The following is a 20,046-nucleotide window of genomic DNA, read 5'->3' as shown; positions in this document are numbered from 1 at the left end:
GCAACTGAGTCAGATCTGTTTAAACAGAGATGTAAATTCTTCCATCTTATGAACAGTTTTTCTTCAGATGCTGTATGACTGCAGACTTTATTTACCAAAGGATGTTGCCATAACCACAACATGACAAATCAAACTAACAGGCCCTCAGCACAGTGATGGACAGGACCTTATGTACATATAATCTAGACAAATTACAGCTAAGGACCTCACAGTACAAGAGTTCTTAGTACTATTATATATTACTTTAATAATAATTAATAAAAATGTGTGGAATATATCATTTTCTGCATTCTCTTTCACATACATAGAAAACTATTAAACCTAAAATTTACTTCAAATTTAATTGAGGGGGACCTCTTAAATGTTACAGCTTAGGGGCCACAGTATGCATAAATCCAACCCTGGTGATGGTGTGCATTTGTTTTTTTAGCTCAGGTGCTCAAAATGTGCTACCTTTCTACATTATCAGGTTGATGGGTACAAATCAGCGAGGAGGCTTCCAGGAACCACTTGTTTAATTATTTTGTGCAAGTAAGAAAAAAACATGCCAATTTGCCACTAGTGTCAGCTTGGGAACTTATTCCGTAGGCTCACACTGGTAGCTGAATTTATGGAAAATGAACAACTGCTGGGCTGACTTGAGCCCAACCAACTGCAGACATGACATGAGTGCCCTTCTAGTAAACCGCGTTAAGCACTAATGAGCACTTGACATGGGAAAAAAGGCCACTGCAAGGCGCGTGAAAGCATTTTGTGAAAATTTGCCTCTTAACACAGACTAAGTATGTGCTTTTTAAAAATATATATATATTTTTTGGGAGGCATGGCATGGCATGGCATAAGTAGAGAATGGGTGTGGAAGTGTTATCTAGCTGGTGCACCCTAGTTAGCATGCACTAACTAGATAACATAGACTTAACACGTGAGCACTTAGCACCTTCCAAATAGGAGTCAGTCAGTAAGTGCTCCGGTGTTATGTTTTGCAGGTACCACGTGCTAATGTAACAAAAAAAGAAAAATCTTAGGCCATGGTAAATCTGGGCTTAGCATGTGGTACACTAAGCCAGTGGTTCCCAGACTTTTTCAGTTCATGGCACCCGTTGTGTCTGAGCAATTTTCGTGGCACCCCCATTCCCCCCCCCCCCCCCGGCCACACTGATCTTTGCCCCGTCCCCCTGGCCACACAGGTCTCCATCTTTTTCTCTGCACAAATATACAGTACTAGGGTGTCCCTATAACCAGCCCCTCCAAATGACACACTGATTATGATTTATAACAAATTACTACTCTACCTATGAAAAGTTATTTCATTATTATACTTCCTCTTTGTACATCTGTATGCTGTACAAGCAGCAAGGTTAAAAATATAAGTGAGATTAAATTAAAAAATGCTACCAACAATAAAGAATGACCACTTGGATGCAGCAGCTGATAGGTTTGCTTGCTTTGTTTAGAAAGGGAAGGGAAACAGAGACTGACCTATTGATTTCAACTTTTTGACTTCATCCTGTCTCCTGTTTTCATCCAACCTTCTTGGTAGTCGCCTCTGCGAGTCCCGAAGGCCGTCTGCTCCGTGTCTCGCAACAACACACAAAAAAAAGCAAGCACAGGATCGCAGCAGCCTTTAGGCATGGGTTGTTGGCTCTGCTGGTCCTCTGCCCCCACTGACGTCTCCAGTTCCGGAGGCAGAGGGCCGGCAGAACTGACAGTACATGATTGAAGATCTGCTGCAGCCCTGCGCTTGCTTTTGTTGTTGTTCTTCTGCTGCTGCTGCTGTCTCCAGTAGCAGTTCGGTCAGGAGGGAGGTCGAGATTTTCCGCAGCACCCAAGGGAGTGCCACGGTGCATAGTTTGGGAAACGCTGCACTAAGCCCAGATGTTACCGCGGCTTAGTAAAAGAGCCCCTCAGTTTGTTGGTACGCTGTAGACCACCTCAGGTTATAGTGAAGTGATCTGAGGGTGGTGCCGTCACCTTGAAAGCCTCTGATTGTAAAGATCAACAACCTTGCAGCAATCCACACTGTAATTGCCTCCTCATTGCTTCCTCTTTCTCTTCTTTTAAGGCTTAAGGATTATACTTATTTTTCTTATTATTATTTCAACATTTTTTTTCTATGTGCATTCCCAAATGAAAAGTATAAGAGAGAGGAATATTCCATACAAGGAGCAAAGCAAGTCATACACAAAAACAATCACTTACCGCTAGCCTACATTACTGGAAGAAGCAGTATAGTCAACAAGAAACAGAAATCAAGTCAGAGTCTAACATTACTTGCAAATATGTTCTCTGAATTTACTCCAGTATCTATCCCAAGTTGACTGCTATCCTGTATGGCAGAAATTCTCAAGCTGTAGAGAGTCCCCCCACAAAAAAATTATCTTTAATCTGAAAAGTAATTATACACTTATCGAGTCAATATTCAAAATGATTTAACCAGCCAGAAACAGCTCCTGGCTGGTTAAATCGTTTGCTCAGGGCTAACTTCTAATTTTCAGTGGCACTTAAGCAGTTAGTGCCCTGAAGATGTCCGGTTAGCACCCATCTGAAAACTGACTACTTTGGGGGCATTTCGAGGACAGAGTCGGCACTTTGCCAGTTAAGTGCTGGTATTCAGAACTTAACTGGCCAGGTTAACCACATAAATGGAACCAAATAAAAAGTCCTATCTTTGGTCCATTTTGTAGCGCTGGATATGATGGCACGGTGTGGGGGGGGTGAACTACCACCAGGCTTCTGCAGTAGCCCGGCGGTACTTCCTTTTTAGCGAGCGGTAAGCCCACATTGGGCTTACTGCCACTTTGTAAAAGGATCCCTGTATGTGGTAACCCATAGCTGGTTAAGTGCTGAATATTGGTCTTAACTGGTTATGCATTAGCCAGTTCCATAATAGCAGATATTCAGTGCCAAAGCTTGGACAAGACCCAGCATTGAATACCCAGGAGTAGCGCTGGTTGTGGTCAGCAAACTGCTGAGCGCCACTGGTTGAATATCAACTCTATACTCTTTAATCTGAAAAAGTAATTAAACACTTACACGTATATTTAAGGAAAGGATTATGCTTAAAACAACAACAAACCACTTCTGCCACGTGTCAGTTATAAGGTAATTTCATTGGCATGGCTTCATTTCACCAGTCCAGTTTCAGGCTCCAGAGACAGCAGCAGTATGTGATCCCAGATTCTCAAGATGTGATATTAACGATTTAGTTCTTTATTTATATTTATTTACTTATCCTATCCTTGTAGCACCTTTCCATGGTCATATTACATATTATTAAGTCCTTTGTTCTATGGTTACTATAGTTTGTAATATTCTCCTTGCTAGACTTGTAATTTGTTTATTACGTAAGCCGCATTGAACCTGCTATGTGTGAGAAAGCGCGGGGTACAAATGTAATAAATAAATAAATAATCTAGGAGTTGCCTTTATAGAGGGAGATTGAACAATCGTTTGAGTGCTTAGTCCTAGCTCTCATTTTTCTGCTTCCAACGGAAGAAAAGACAATTTGACACTGCTGGATTTGAACCCAGATCTTATAGCAGCTTTGGTGGTGAGAGATGTTGAAGTCTAGGCTGCCAGAAGAACAGCAAGATTCCTTGGTCTTTCCATGGGCCCAAGTGTGTCACCTCTGTGGTGTACACAAGCCCTAGTCAAATTCAACAAAACGTCTTAGCCAACAATGGAATACATTTGGTCATAATTGAAAACAATATAAATTGACAATAAAATGACCATCAAGATTGAGAGTGTACGTGTATAAGGGAGGAAAAGGATCTCAGAAACCTATGGATAACTTAATTAGAAATATATCTTATATCAGGTTCTACATTTCAATCATCGATACTGAAAAACCTCCCTTTTCATTTAAAGCACAATACCTGTGTGGGCTATTGTTTAATTGAATTCATAAGTTGGTAGCTCTGTTCATTTGGAAACTTAGTTGTAGAGTTAACAATTTATACATAAATTTAAAATGAGTAGTTAAAAATATTTATGTGTTAGTGATACAATCAGCTCTATTTGTTTGCAATTACAATCACATGCATTCCATTGTTGGCTAAGAATTTTTTGTGAGACTTGTTGGATTTGACTAGGGTCTAGATAGTCTTCTTTTTCCTTCATTGTGTGTGTACACAGTCCCAACAGGCCCTGAACGTCAGAGGATTTGAACCCAGATTCCTCGCACCACAGCACAAGCCCTGTTAGTAATAATAGCAATAGCAATCAATGTGTAAATGGATAATTCAAAGAAGAGTAAACTCTATAGCCTGCTATTATCTTTTACCCAATCTTAAATAGATACAGAGTCATGTCTCTTTCTGTTTTGTGACCCCTGTAAATACTTTAGCTCTGGGTCTACACCTGTGCTTCTCAATCCTCTGCCAGAGGCACACTTAGGAGGTCTTTTATTAAAGCTTAGCTCAAGTTATCTGCAGCAGTAAAAGACCCCCTTAGCCAGTCAAATCTTCAAGATTACCACAATGAATATACATGTGAGACATAGGCGCCGACTCTGTGGGTGCTGTGGGTGCTCGAGCACCCCCAATATTTTCCCGGCCGTCAGTCATCTGAAGTTCCGGTTCCAACGTCCTCAGTCCGACCTACCCACCCTCTTCTCCCTCAACAGCCCTCCTTGCTTTCCTGCTGCCCAGCCAGCGCTTAAAACTCAAAATCTGACTGAAGTCATGATTGCAAAAGAAGCAGAATAGAGCAGGCTCGCCTTCAGCCTTCCTTTTCTCTCGCAACGTCCCGCCCTTGCGGAAACAGGTAATGAGGGTGGGACGCTGAGAGAGAAGGGGAAGGCTGAAGGCGAGTCTGCTGTACTGTGCTTCTTTTGCAGTCATGACTTTAGTCAGGTAAAATGAGTTTTAAGCGCTGGTTGGGCGGCAGGAAGGCAAGGAGGGCTGTTGAGGGAGAAGAGGTCGGGCGGGGGGTTGGAACTGGAACTCGGGGGGGGCAGGTGGGGTTTGGGGCGTCACTGGACATGGAGGGGAGGGCAGAGGAGCATCGCTGGACAAGGAAGGGAGGGCAGGGGAGAGGAGAAATCGCTGGACATGGAGGGGAGGGCAGAGGAGAATCACTGGGCATGGATGGGAGGGAGGGGAGAGAGGAGAAATTGCTAGACATGGAGGGGAGGGCAGGGGAGAGAGGAGAATTGCTGGATATGGATGGGAGGAGAGGGCAGGGAGAGAGGACAGTTGCTGGACATGAATGGATGGAGGGGAGGGCAGGAAGAGAGGAGAGTTGCTGGATATGGATGGGTGAGGGTAGGGGAGAGAGGAGAGTTGCTAGACATGAATGCATGGGAGGGCAGGGGAGAGAGGAAAGTTGCTGGATATGGATGCAGGTGAGGGCAGGGGAGAGAGGAGAGTCGCTGGACATGGATGCAGGGGAGGGCAGGAGAAATGCTGGACATGGATGGAGGAGAGGGAAGACAGGTAGGAGATGCACATGGATGGAGGGGAGGGGAGAGAGGAGAAATGCTGGACATTGATGGAGGGATGGCGGGGCGGAGGGAGAGGAAAAATGGTGGACATGGATGGAGGAGAGGGAAGAGAGAGGAAGGAGATGCATATGGATGGAGGGGAGTGAAGAAAGAGGAAGGAGATGCATACTGACAGAGATGAGGGAAACGGAAAAGAGGAGAAAAACTACACATGGATTGAGAAAATAGATGCTGGATGGAAAGGGGAGAGAGAGGGGGTAGACGCTGGGTGGAAAGGAGGAAGAGAGGGGGCAGATGCTGTATGGAAAGGGGGAAGAGAGGGGGCAGATGGTGGAAGGAAAGGGGAGAGAGGGGGATAGACGCTGGATGGAAAGGGGGGACAGTTAAGATCGAGGAAAGAAGACACAAGAGACTGGGACCAACACAATTAGAAACAGTAAACAGCCAGACCACAAAGGTAGGAAAAAATGAATTTTATTTTTAGTTTAGGAAAAAGTAGTGTGGTAGCTGTGTTAATAAATACAGAAAATGGAAGTAAGGTGATATCTTTATTGGACTAATTTTAATACATTTTTGTCTAATGTTTGGAGACGAAACCTTCCTTTCTCGTGTCAGAACAGAATACCATAACAGCAGTATACTGTCCTGACCGGAGGAAAGAGGTTTTGGCCTTTGAAAGCTAATTGAAAAATGTATTTAGTCCAATAAAAATGATATTATCATATTTTCCATTTTTTGTTTTATTTGTATTGTTAACCTATAGTATAGTGATTGAAATGTGTCAGTTTTTGAAATTGGTATCTCTTTATATTTGCACAGTACAGGGGGACTGAGGGGTGGGACTGTTCAGGGAAGACGTCCTGGTGCAGGTTGCAGGCAGCCTACGAGTGGCGCTGCCACTGCCCAGGTGAAGACTGCAGCAAACAGGATTTTAAGGTGGGGGGGGGGGGGGGGGAGAGAACGCACTGCCTGTAAAAAAAAAAAAAAAATTTCAGCACCCCCAATCATTTTGAAAAGTTGGCTCCTAAGATGTGAGAAATATGATATATATTAGAAAACCCATTTTATGCAAGTCTATCTCGTGCATATACCTGATCGGCTAGATTTGCTGGGAGGAAAAGGTTGAGAACTGCTGGTGTAAAAAGATGATAGTGTCAAATTTTGCAACAACAACAAAAAAAAAACAAATCTATGGAACTGTTGAACAAATCGGGTCACATTGTCTTGGCAAAGCTGGTGATACATCTCTTATAAGCAAGCTCAGTGGCATCTCTGTTGTACAGTGGAGGAGGAGGTCCCAGACTTGCATTTCACTTCTGGTCTCTTTTCTCTTCCCCCCCCCCCCCCCCCCCCCTTCTTGTCTTTCAGGTGGTGTTTGTAGCCATTCTGCTTCACAGCCACCTGGAGTGCATGGAGCCGCTGCTGATCCCTATCCTCTCCTTGTACATGGGAGCACTCGTGCGCTGTACCACCTTATTCCTGGGTTACTACAAGAACATACATGACATCATTCCTGATCACAGTGGCCCTGAGCTTGGGGTATGTCTGACTGCTTCTACACCGACAAAACTCGGTGGCCCACGTGTCTTAAGGAAAACGAAAACCAGAACAAAACATTTTACTGTCTCTCTTTCTTAGAGCTCTCAATCCTGCTATATCCTTATCTCTTTCTGTATGTATACCAAGTAAAATGTGTACACTCTGATTGACCTTACAAACATGTAGGGGCGTGGCATTCTTGTGTACCACTGTTCCATGTACTGCACCCTGCCTCACTTTCCTAGCATGCTAACAGGTTTTTCTGGTGGGGAAAATATTGAAAGAATCGCCAGCCGTATAGGGCCAGATTTTATATATAGTGCCTGAAAAATCCATGTGGAAAGAATTTCTGCCTAAGCACAATTATGCACGGTATATAGAACATGCTTAATTGATAACCCAGTGCCTAAAACTACGAGCCTCCATTTACACAAATGAAAACGTGGTGTAAATCCTGGCACATGGATTTAGTCACAGAGGGCCATATTTTATTTTATAACAATGTACGTAAATTTCAGAACATCCATGAAACGCTCATTTCCCCACCTAAAGCCACACCCATTTTTGCCTGGGCATTTTAGAAATTAGGTGCACTATTTTGCAAAATACTCTTAGTGAGTTGTGCGTGTAAATTCTAATTATTATTGATTAGTGCTCAATATTGCTTAAGTGCTGTTATCAGTGATAATTACCTTGTCAATTAAGCTATGCGCGCTGTTATAGAATACAAGGTGCACTATATAGAATCCAGAGGACAACATTATATGGAGTACTTACCCTACAAAGTTATATATTTTCAGGACATTTACAGACTGTAAGATAGGCGTGTCCATGCCACATGTAGGCGCCTTAGTGTAGGCCAGCTCTGTGGGTTTTGTAACTGTGGACACCTAAATGTTAGGCACATTCTAGCCGATATTCAGCCCATGGGAGGCAGGCCAGCCAAGTGTCGCAATCGGCGCTGAGCCAGGATATTCAATTCTGGTCTGTTTCTGGTGAACGGCATTGAATATTTGGGTTTTTTTTGGCTGGCTTAAACTTAACTGGCCAAGTTAATATTCAGCACTGACTAATTAAGTTTATAGCAGCCAAAGATAGGACTGCTGTTTAGGCGGTCTGATTTGGCTGCTAAACTTAGCCACTGAATATTCATAGCTAGCCGGTTATATCGCTCGATATAGGGGGTTAGCCACCATGTTCTAAGTGCTAATATTCAGTGGAGATAACCACCTATCCCGCTCTGAATATTAGCACTTAGTGCTAGTTAACTGGCCAGGAGCCGTTACTGGCCAGTTAAATAGTCCTGATTATTGGCCAGTTTGATACCCGGTGGATAAATAACAGAGCCTTGCTTGTAGAATTAACCCCCTTTAAAGTTGTTTGGAGAACGGTTGAATTTCTTTGTTCTCCGTAAGCGAAAAACAAAAGCACAAGGACCCTTCAGGGCTCCTGTGTTGGATGTACTTTGCATTCATTGTTCTCCTGTTAGAACGCCCCTAGGCCCGCACTACCTTGAAAGGCTAACATTTGGCCATGTAGTGACTTATACAGCAAAAAGGTTGGCATTCTATAGTAGGCATCTGTTGTTGGTCACACAAGTTCTTTATAATTTTGGTCCACATATATATATACATGTCGAATTTCAAGGAATGATGTGGGCCTGGCCTACGCACCTACATCTGAGCAGGAGTTCAGTTGAACTTAGGATTTGTAGACTGAATTTTTCATCTACGTTTGTGTCTGCGGTCATGTCCTAGATCACAATATTTTGCAATAAATTACACACAGATAAGTTTGCAGTCCATGTAGGTACCTGAAACAAGGCAAAATGAAGTGATTAGTCCAGTGCCATAAAGGGGGGGACTTCAGTAAATGGTGTCCAAAGTTAGGTGTTGGGATGATATGCACTAAGCTTATATTCTTTACAGAAACTCTAGCTTAATGCCCATTTCACGCCTAACTTTGGGCGCTAGCATTTATGCCTGCCAGAAGCCAACTAATTTATCAAGAAAGGATTCCCAAAATGTCCTCTGGTAAAATCCTCAACAATCACTTACAAAGAACCAGAGTATAATCTTGAGGAGACAAACAGTGGAAGGATTGACCCAGAAAACATATAAAGAAATTTTTGTAAATGAAGGAGAAGTTCTCAGAGTGTTAACTCACCTAAGTGAAGCTGCACTATGAAGTAGATTCCGCCTCTAAGGGTGGACAAGTTTTTCGATTATAGAACTTCTCCAAAAGATTTTTTGATTCTTATGTGAGCAAATACACAACAGTGCTCTTCTTTAAATAATAATGAACATTTCACCTTAAAGAAATATTAGTGTTATTAACTTAATGACTTAATTGCTAGGCAATCCTGTCACTCCACCAACCTCATGCACACTGTATACACTGTCTGACAACTTCCAATGCAGTTGCAGATATACAATGCGTCATACACTCTTTATCACGCTTGTGTGCTATTTCTATATCAACCTCTCATAATATACTGAATAATTTCTACAGAAGTCAACTAATGGCAGTTATTTGCAGAAATCATAGTATTCTAAATGATAGTATTCTATAACATCGTGCCTAACTTCTGGGAATGCCCTTGCCCCGCCTATGCCCCTTCCATGGACATAGTAACATAGTAGATGACGCAGAAAAAGTCCTGCACGGTCCATCCAGTCTGCCCAAGAAGAAAATTCATATGTGCTACTTTTATTTGTACCTGTCCTCTTCAAGGCACAGACCGTATAAGTCTGGCCAGCACTATCCCCGCCTCCCAACCACCAGCCCCGCCTCCCACCACCAGCTCTGGCACAGACCGTATACAGTCTGCCCAGCACTATCCCCGCCTCCCAACTACCAGTCCCGCCTCCCACCACCAGCTCTGGCACAGACCGTATAATTCTGCCCAGCACTATCTCCACCTCCCAACCACCAGCCCGCCTCCCACCACCAGCTCTGGCACAGACCGTATAAGTCTGGCCCAGCACTATCCCCGCCTCCCAACTACCAGTCCCGCCTCCCACCACCAGCTCTGGCACAGACCGTATAAGTCTGCCCAGCACTATCTACGCCTCCCAACTACCAGTCCCGCCTCCACCACCAGCTCTGGCACAGACCGTATAAGTCTGCCCAGCACTATCTCCACCTCCCACACCACCAGCCCGCCTCCCACTACCGCTCTGGCACAGACCGTATAAATCTGCCCAACACTATCCCCGCCTCCCAACCACCAGCCCCGCCTCCCACCACCGGCTCTGCCGCCTAAACTCGGTTAAGCTCCCAAGGATACATTCCTTCTGAACAGGATTCCTTGGACATGCCCCTTTGGAGTTGCACATAGTAACATAGTAAATGATGGCAGATAAAGACCTGTACGGTCCATCCAGTCTGCCCAAAAAGATACTTATATGTATACCCGAGTTGATTTGTCCTTGCCTTTCGCAGGGCACAGACCCGTAGAAGTCTGCCAGCACTGTACTTGTACTAAGTTCGGAAGCTAATGTCGCACACTATGAAAATTAGGCACCATGTTATAGAATAGGGCAGTGGTTCCCAAGCCTGGTCCTAGAGGCACCCCAGCCAGTCAGGTTTTCAGAATACCCACATTGAATATTCATGAGAGAGATTTGTATGCACTACCTCCACTGTATGCAAATCTATCTCATGAATATTTATTGTGGGTATCCTCAAAACCTGGCTAGTTGGAATGCCTCCAGGACTAGGTTTGGGAACCACTGGAATAGGGTGTAGGCTAGATGCATGTGTAACTCCAAATGTATTTATTAGGATTTATTTTACAGTAGAAGTCCAAAAATCCAGATGCCAGAAATCCGGAGCACTCGAGAATCTCAACCCCCAAAGACTGCAGTATCCTGACTGCCTGAGAATCCTGACCTTTGGACTCTCTCTCCCCCCCCCCCCCCCAAATACACACGATCCAGTGTCTCTCCCTCTGCTCCCAGCCCTGCCTGCAGATCCCTCTCACTCACTCTCACCTGTTCAGAAGTCTGCCTAACAAGGCTCCAGCCTGCGCTGGGCCTTTGTCTCTGATCCGTCCCGCCCTTCTGAGAAGGGGCAGAACGGGTCAGAGGGGAAAGACCCGGTGCAGACCAGAGGCAGCCTGTGAGTAAGGCTGCTGCTGGCACTACAGCACAGAAGACTTCTGAACAGGTGAGAGTGAGAGAGCCGCGGACAGGGCCAGAAGTGGGGGGGGGGGGGGGGAGACCTTGGGGACCTAGGATGGGGAAGAGAGACACAGAGATACGCTGGATGGGGATGAGAGACTCTGGATGGGGAAGAGACACAGAATAATGCTGGATGGGGAAGAGAGACAAATAATTCAACAAAATTTGCAAGTTCATCCCTTTATTCTTCCTTAAATTTTAATTTTAAAAGTACTGCCCGAGAATCCAGAAAATCCAAAAATCTAGACTGACCCAATCCCCAAGTAGTCCGGATTTTTGGACTTCTACTGTACTGTTAATTTATACCAATTATTGATTGTTATCACCTAAATAGATAATTAGTTTATATGTGGATCTGCGATCGGCACCCAGATTTGCATGTCTGACTTTGGGTGACCTGTACAGAATCCAGGGGAATGTGTGTCGTAGTAGAAGCTGAGTTTGAAACCAGGCATATTATTTTGTAACACCCTTCTCTACACTGGGCCTTATGCTGTCATGGAGTGACTGTACTTGGTCAATAATAGGTTCTGTAAAATGTGTTTCTCACAGCAGGACAGCTAGCAGCTGTTTATGCATTAATGGATTGTTTTGCAAAGAAGGTCTGACCATGGCAGAGCCCACTGCTCGGACCAGCAAGAATAATCCTGCAGCTCCACTTTTACTGCTTTTCAAAAGGACTTTGTTTGTCTATCTTGCTGCAGGGAGATGCTACAGTAAGAAAGATGCTGAGTTTCTGGTGGCCTTTGGCTCTTATTCTGGCAACTCAGCGGATCAGCAGACCTATTGTCAATCTCTTTGTGTCGCGGGACCTGGGTGGTAGCACTGCCGCCACAGAGGTATGATGTTTCTCAGAAGTAAACGTTCATTGCTGAAGATGAGCTGAAAAGACCCCACCATTCAGTGCTTGTCTTAGCCATTGATTAGATAAGGGCAGGAAACTGCCATCTTAATATCTAGCAATTATTTTTTCCTGGGGTCTTGGAAGATGCTAAGTTTGAGGGTTGCCAGCTGGCTCCAGGTTTTCAGGACAGGTTTATTGGTCCTGGTTTTACCCCACTGCCTACATGGAACTGTAGTTTTATTTCTCAGAAAATCAGAACTTCAAATTCCTGCATACAATGGGGTAAACCCAGAACTGGATTAGGCTGCCCTGAAAGCGTGGAACCAGTCAGAGATGCCAAGTCACTCAGTTCCAGGCTGGAGATTTGGGGACATTTCAGGATTTTGGACTACCCCATTCTGGTGCATTATGGACTTGCAGCATTTGATTTCAATGGGCAGGATCAGGCACTACAGATCCCACACTGCAGTGGGATGTAAGTTCAAAAGCAGGACTGGCCAGAAGTCTGCAGCCTAGAACTGGGTCACTTGGCATCTCTACAGTCGGCCACCCTACTGCAGAGTCATTCAAACGTGATATGTTCCCTACAATTACATCATTAAACGCCTCAGGGTTGAAAGTGAGCCCAAGCTTGGGTGGGGGGGTGTCACAGCCATAATGAGCAGGCTGTTTTGAGTTTTCTTCAGTGAAGACCTCTGTTCACCTTGGTACATTTGGCCCACTTTGCCTGAAAGTGCTCTTGTGTCTGGGACGCATCCTGCAGACTGAAGCTCCCTGGCTGTTCACCGGCTGAATGATTGCAGGTTTCCTTGTGTGGGCTTTACAGGAGTTCTTAACTCTGAGGAGACGAAAGGCGAGACCAAAGGAGTGGGCGAGAGCAGAGCAAGAGAAAGGAGAGAGACAGGAAAGGAAGAGGGGTATGGGGGGGGGGGCAAGAAAAGAGAAGGGTGTGATTCTTAAAGAAAAGTGTAAATCATATTTACATATTTACAGCCACACACTCAATGAAGATTTACTGCATGAGGAAATATCAAGGAAGCTAGCTATGCTTACCTTGGAAAGAGGGAGACAGTGGGATGGTATAATTACTGTTTACAAATCCTTGAAAGGTTAACTTGTTGACCACTTAGACAATATATTTACATTTGGTAATAGGGAAAAGACAAGAGGGTATCATTAGGAGCTACAAAAAAGGCCACCTTAATTTATGTATTTATTTAATTTTAGAGTGTGAGGGTGATTCTGGAATCTTCTGCAGGCAGTGGCTCCATATTTTAAAGACTTTTTAAATGGATGTGTTAGTGTATTACAGCACTAAGCTGTTATGGAATCCTTAAGAAGGATATACTCGCTGGATGCCAACCCTTTGCCTGCTCTAAAAATGGATGCAATTTCTTTTAGCATCTGATTTCAGTTGATTTGCTGGATCAAAATTAGCATTCACTTTGGAATCCCTTCAAGTTAGTCCACATCTAAGCAATGGATCTCTGCAGCTCCGTAAAACAGCATTTTGGGATAATTCTCACAAGAGTCTGATAGGAAGCAGGATGCCCTGGTAAAGAATCCAGGAGCAGCACAACCTCAAAAAATACAGAGCAGGGCAGCGAGTGACTCTTAACAGCCCAGACAGTCACTCTGCAGGTTTTGTTTCAGAGCTGCCAAGTTATCCGGTTCCAGAAGGGGAGATTTTAGACTAACCCTGGACTTCTGACAATCCCACCCTGATGTATTGTGGGACCTGCACATTACTAAATTTCAGTGGGTTGAATCAGAGTATAATTACCACACTGCATTAGGGTGTAAGTTCAAAAGCAGGACCTGCCAAAAAGTCTCCCTCCAGCAGTAATTTTCTGTTGTACATCACTGGCAGCAGCTTTTTATTTCCTGATCCTGACATAAAATGGCTGTGATGCCCAGGATTCGAGGTTTTCTCTCTTGTGCAGAACATTTCTTGAGTTCATCTCATTGTAAGACTGCTGCTCAACTTAGAAGGATCACATGGGGTCAGTTTCCAAAAGTTCTACATTCTTAAAAGAGAATTATAAATTTGAGGCTCCGAAGTTTAGGAAGATTTTCAGCCACATCTAAATTTTTGGCTGACAATTCTCCAGTAGTGAGGGACCTAAGAATAAAGGGTCAAAATTAGGCTTGTCCTTTGTGTTCTTAGAGTTAGGAGCCTATATTACATAAGTACATAAGTATTGCCATACTAGGAAAGACCAAAGGTCCATCAAGCCTAGCTTCCTGTTTCCAACAGTGGCCAATCCAGGTCACAAATACCTGGCAAGATCTCAAAAAAAGTACAAAACATTTTATACTGCTTATCCCAGAAATAGTGGATTTCCCCAAGTCCATTTAATAATGGTCTATGGACTTTTCCTTTAGGAAGCCGTCCAAACCTTTTTTTAAGTCCGCTAAGCTAACCGCTGTTACCACATTCTCTGGCAACGAATTCCAGAGTTTAATTACACGTAGAGTGAAGAAACATTTTCTCCGATTTGTTTTAAATTTACTACATTGTAGCTTCATCGCATGCCCCCTAGTCCTAGTATTTTTGGAAAGCGTAAACAGATGCTTCACATCTACCCGTTCAACTCCATTCATTATTTTTTAGACCTCTATCATATCTCGTCTCAGCCGCCTTTTCTCCAAGCTGAAGAGCCCTAGCATTTTTATAAAGAGTCACCTAGTGGGCCTCCAGTTGGAGCATCTATTCTGTAATGGAAACTATGTGCCTACTTTCCTTTATATAATACTAGCATTACTAGTCCAGATATACAGATTTTTGCTGACTGCTGCTGGTGTTAAACCCAGAAATTCAATGCTGGACCATGTCCAGGTACCAGCATTGAATTTCTAGGTTTCCGGAGGCAGCTAACACATAGCTGGTTAAGTACGATATTTAGCACTCAGGCCCTAATGTACAAAACTTACTGTTTTCAGAATGACTGATTCTGACCGATTCAATTCAGTTTAGCGTGCATGTCATTCAGCAAGTAATGCACAAAGGGGTCCTACGAGGTTTTTACGATTTGCAGTAACAGCCAACGAGAATTGTATGCAAATGTATTACAGTGAGCTGATTAGTATTAAAATGAGCATTCCGAACGATGCACAGCCATTTCTGAGTGATGCACAGAAAGAAGTGCCTGCTTTTAATGAGGAAATTTTTACGGGAGGTCAGGAGCTGTCATAGCATGATGGTGGCTTCTTAGCGGAGCAGTCTGCTCTCATATTATTTGTACATGTGTGTATCCTGCACATAACAGTACTGTGAAGAAGTTGTCTTGGAACAAAAAAGCATGTTGTGGAGGCGTGCTCATGGCACCAGTAGTTTTGAAAAAAAAGCTACATTCGGCTTTCATACATGCACATATAAACAATAAACCTCCCAGAGTGTGAAAGTTGGCGTGGAACCCCACAAAAAGAAACTTTCACGCCCCAGGTGGTTTATTGTTTTATGTGTGTATGAAAACCCTGTGTAGCAGTGGAACGCTATGGAGGCGCGTGCATAGCACACGCTGTTCTGGGCATGCACTATGGTATCAATGCTTAACGAGTGACCGTTCTATGCGTGTGCAGGCGCTTTCCCTACCGAACTGCTTGCTGTAATTGTGAGCAGCTCATTTGCACGAGATTTCCTTTGAACATCACCCACTATTTCAAACTCGTTAACTTTTATTGGGGATCTAAAAGCAAAAGGGCCAGCTTCGCTCCCCCCCACCCCCACCCCCCCCGGAACTCCCACAAAATAGCCGGTTTTCAGTTCAGTTCTGTATTTTCAGCGGCACTAACTGGTTACGTGCTACTGAAAATTAGTGATTAGCCCTGAACAGGCAATTTAACCAGCCAGGAGAAGTTTCTAGCCAATTAAATTGCTTTAAATATCAACCCCACTGTGTATATACCAGCCTAACATTTAGGCACTCATATGTAACATCAGCCATAAACCTGATGTGTTAGGGTCTACATGCAGCAGGTACCCATGTAACTTACAGTATCCCGTAGATAACGTGCAAAATTGGAGCCCTGCTTGTGTCCCACCCATGCTCCACCCCTGTGTACATCCTCCTTGCAAAACTTCTATTCTACACCATCCAAAATTTCTAGGTGGATTACAGATTTGACATACATAATATATATTGCACAAAATACAATATACAAAAGAAAAAACACCTCATGACGTGTAAAATACCGCATAAAGAGATAAACCAGCAAAAATACAGTCATTGCAGTACAAAACAAGAAGACCTACTTCTTAGTTAGCTCAACCATCAGCCCTCTCATATGCCTGCAAGAAAAAGAGTGTTTTTAGCTCTTTTCTAAACTCTTTCAAATCCTGTATTTGTTTTTTTTTTGCCTCAAGGGCAACATATTCCATAATGAGGGACCTACAGTATAAAAAATTGAATGTCTATAATTTGACGTTGTCACCTTATCAGTTAAGCAACATGGTGGCATATACGTACATACACACATATTTTCTACTATTCTAAACGTTTATGTTCTATTCTATTCTATTCTGTTGGAGTCTTATATAGTGCCAGATTTCCAAAAAGGATTGAAGGCAGTTTACATAACAAGAGAACTGTACAATAGAGAAAAAATAATAAAACAATTTAAAATATAAAGCCAACAATCAACAGCTAGCAGATTCCAATTACTGATCAAATAGATAAGTCTTTAAAATTTTCCTAAAAGAGAAGTAGGAGGGTGAATGTCTTAAATCTGATGGTAATATATTCCATAATATTGTCCCAAAGAAAGGAGTTCTCAACAATAGTTCTAAAATGAACATTTTTCAAAGAAGAAAAGCCTAATTTCAAACTTCTCACAAAACCCAAGTTTCTACTGAGAGATGAGAAAACAAGCAATTCTCCTAGCCCCTCTGAATGTAATCCAAAAACTGATTTGAAAATTAAACATATTGTCTTAAAATGTATATGCTGATGTACTGATAACCAATAAACAGCACGCATAGAAGATTACACACTATCAAAACGGCCCAGCCCACAAACCAGTTGGACAGCAGTATTCTGCAGCAACTATAGATGATTACGTTAAACTTATTCGTAATCTGAAGATATAACAAATTACAGTAATCCAGTTGAAACACAGCAAACTGTATGAGCTAGAATCCTGAAATCCTTTTGTTGCAAATATCTTATTGCCCTCAATTGCCTGAAAACCTGATCCATTGGAGGCCCTCAAGAAATGGGAGTGAAGACCAAGGCCTTAGTCGGGTTTTCAGGATATCCACAATGAAGGTGGATTTGCATGCAATGAAGGCCATGAATGCAAATCTCTCTTATACATATTCATTGTGGATATTCTGAAAACCCAGGATGGCTTAGGGGTCCTCCAGGTGGTGCTTGAGAAACACTGTTTCAGGATGGAGTGGATCATGATTAGAAGCTGAAAAGCCTTCCAGCTGCACTGTGATATAATAATAATAATGTCTTTTTCTCTGTTGCAGGCTGTGGCAATCTTGACTGCTACCTATCCTGTGGGGCACATGCCATATGGCTGGTTAACAGAAATTCGAGCCATCTACCCTGCTTTTGACAAGGTGACCTCTCATGATACACTGGTGATAGCAGGCTGTTTCTATTGTTTTGGTATATGCATACAGTACATTGCACATCTTCCTGCAGCTCTGTCTCTTTCTGCCCAAACAATGGGAATAAGATTAGGATGCATAGGGCCCTGTATACTAAGCAATTACCCCAGTGGCACAAAATGGTAGAAAAACTTGAGTAAACAGCCCCCATTCGTTGGGGCACATTTCCCCTCCAAAACCTTTTCTTGTTTTCATGTTTTGGTGTCATACATGAGGATGCATTAGGGCCGGCCTGGTTGTTCAGTGATTGTGCAGTGGGCCTGGGTGAGCACAGAAAAATATTTGGATTCTCATGTCTTCTGAGTTAGCAACATATATCTCTCCACTACCAGGCACATTGTGAAATAATACAAAACCTGAAAAAAAATCCCCAGTCTAAATACATGTTGCAAACCTACCATACAACCATAGCACTAATTCCTGTGATTCAAACCACATGAACCCTACCTATGAATAGGCAGCATTACAAATATTACATTGGGCCCTAGAACACCAATACACCTATTATAGGTAAAACAGAACAAGTGGGACTGCTATAGATCTCTACACAGAAACTAATTGCAAATGGAATATTGCATCTCACTCACATGCAAAACACTGACAGAACTTCACAAATTACAGAACAAGAATTCACAAATTAAAAATAGAAATATGAAGACAAAAATTGAACTGGAAACCCCAAGAAGTCAAACTCAACATGTACCACAACAAGGGAGAAATAAAAAGAGAAATACAAGGGATAATAACAATAATAATAAAATGTATTTCTATTCTGCATTTAAATTCTAAGTGGATTGCATAAAACATATAAAACTTAAAAAACAACAATAAAATACAAACATCATGTAAAAACATTGTATTTACAAATTAGATCTGGACTAAAAATTGAACACTCATTATTCAAGCTGTCCATATTCCTGGGATAATTCAGTACATTAAAATGCAACATTACAAAAGGCAAGGTCATTGCTCATAGGGTTTCAATTCTTTCTTCAATTGGCTTGTGTTTTAAATTACACAAAGTTCGACAGGCAGCACATTCCAAATTTTAGGATCTATGATGTAAAAGATCAAAGATGTATACTCCTCTAACCGGACTAAACAACAAGATGGTACATCTATGATCAGTTTCCTTTTCAACTAAACACAATACAAAGACATCTGTGATACACATTTCCCAAAACTAACATATTCCACTTTTTTTTCTACCTTTGTTGTCTGGACATTTTATTTTTCCAAGTATTTTGGTCCCAGGTTCTCTTTTCTGCTTTCCTGTCCATCTTCTGCTGTCTTTCCAATGACTGCTGTCCATTTGTCTTTTCTTCTTTTTCATCCTTTCTTCCATTCCCTCACTACATGTGTCTTTACCATATTTCCTCTTTCTTTTTCTTTTGCCTCTACCCAGTGGCGTACCTAGGGTAGTTGACACCCGGGGCCGGTCATTTTGTAACACCCCCCCCCCCCTCCAAAATCTAGTACTAGGCATGCCGAGAATACAAAACACTCAGGACCTATAGAGCAATTCTAGCATACCATAAGCAGTAATTTCTACAAGTCACATAAGGAAAAGGAAAGCATCTTAAACACTACAGTGAGCACTAGAACATCAATTCACCTACTGTAAAACGAAACCAGGCAGAATAACACAGATCGTCCATCTTGCACAGTCAATGCCAACCGAAAGCCATGTCTTTTTCATAAACACAGATACATCCTAATCCACTATAGAATAAGCAATAATAAACTTTCTATTTAGACAAAAATTAAACTGAACCCCCAAGATGCCAGACTCTGCATACAATGCAACACCACAGAAAAAGAAAATGTCCCCTAGTACTGTGCAAAACATAAAGACATCAGATGTAAATTTGAAAAAACTAACAAGTACCAATCACCACTTTACAAATTAACAAATAGAAATAAAACAAATATAGAAAATAAAATAATACCATTTTATTGGACTAATACATTTAGCTTTCAGAGGCCAAAACATCCTTCCTCAGGTCAATACAGTATAGTGTTGTTACAATATCCTATCCGGACCTGAGGAAGGGGGTTTTGTTCTCCGAAAGTTAGCCAAAATGTATTAAAATTAGTCCAATAAAAAGATTACCTTGTTTACATGTTCTATTATAAACATTAACACAGCTACAATACTACTTTATCCTAAAGCAAAAAAAATAAATATATATATTTTATTTACAGTTTGTTGTCTCTGGTTTCTGCTTTCCTCATCTTCTTTTCACTGTCTTCCTTCCATCCAGCATCTGCCTTTCTTCTCTCTCTGCCATCCAGTGTCTGCCCTCTCTGCTGTCCCCTCCATCCAATGTCTGCCCTCTCTCTCTCTGCCTCTTCCATCTACATCTGCCCTCTATCTCTGCCCCTTCCATCCACCATCTGCCCCTGTCTGCCC

General features: G+C 42.6%; 1 protein-coding gene across 1 annotated transcript in view; it reads left to right on the top strand.

Moving 5' to 3' along the window:
* The window catches only part of ANKH (ANKH inorganic pyrophosphate transport regulator), a 250,501-nt gene that overhangs the window by 148,972 nt on the left and 81,483 nt on the right, over window positions 1–20,046 (top strand). Inside the window, exons 5-7 of the mRNA XM_030209995.1 lie at window positions 6,815–6,985; window positions 11,874–12,008; window positions 17,490–17,582. Coding sequence (XP_030065855.1) covers window positions 6,815–6,985; window positions 11,874–12,008; window positions 17,490–17,582 — 399 coding nt within the window. The remainder of the gene's footprint in view (window positions 1–6,814; window positions 6,986–11,873; window positions 12,009–17,489; window positions 17,583–20,046) is intronic.

Source organism: Microcaecilia unicolor, chromosome 1, assembly GCF_901765095.1.
Source record: "Microcaecilia unicolor chromosome 1, aMicUni1.1, whole genome shotgun sequence".
Lineage (NCBI taxonomy): Eukaryota > Metazoa > Chordata > Amphibia > Gymnophiona > Siphonopidae > Microcaecilia > Microcaecilia unicolor.
This window is presented reverse-complemented; position numbering and strand designations above follow the sequence as displayed.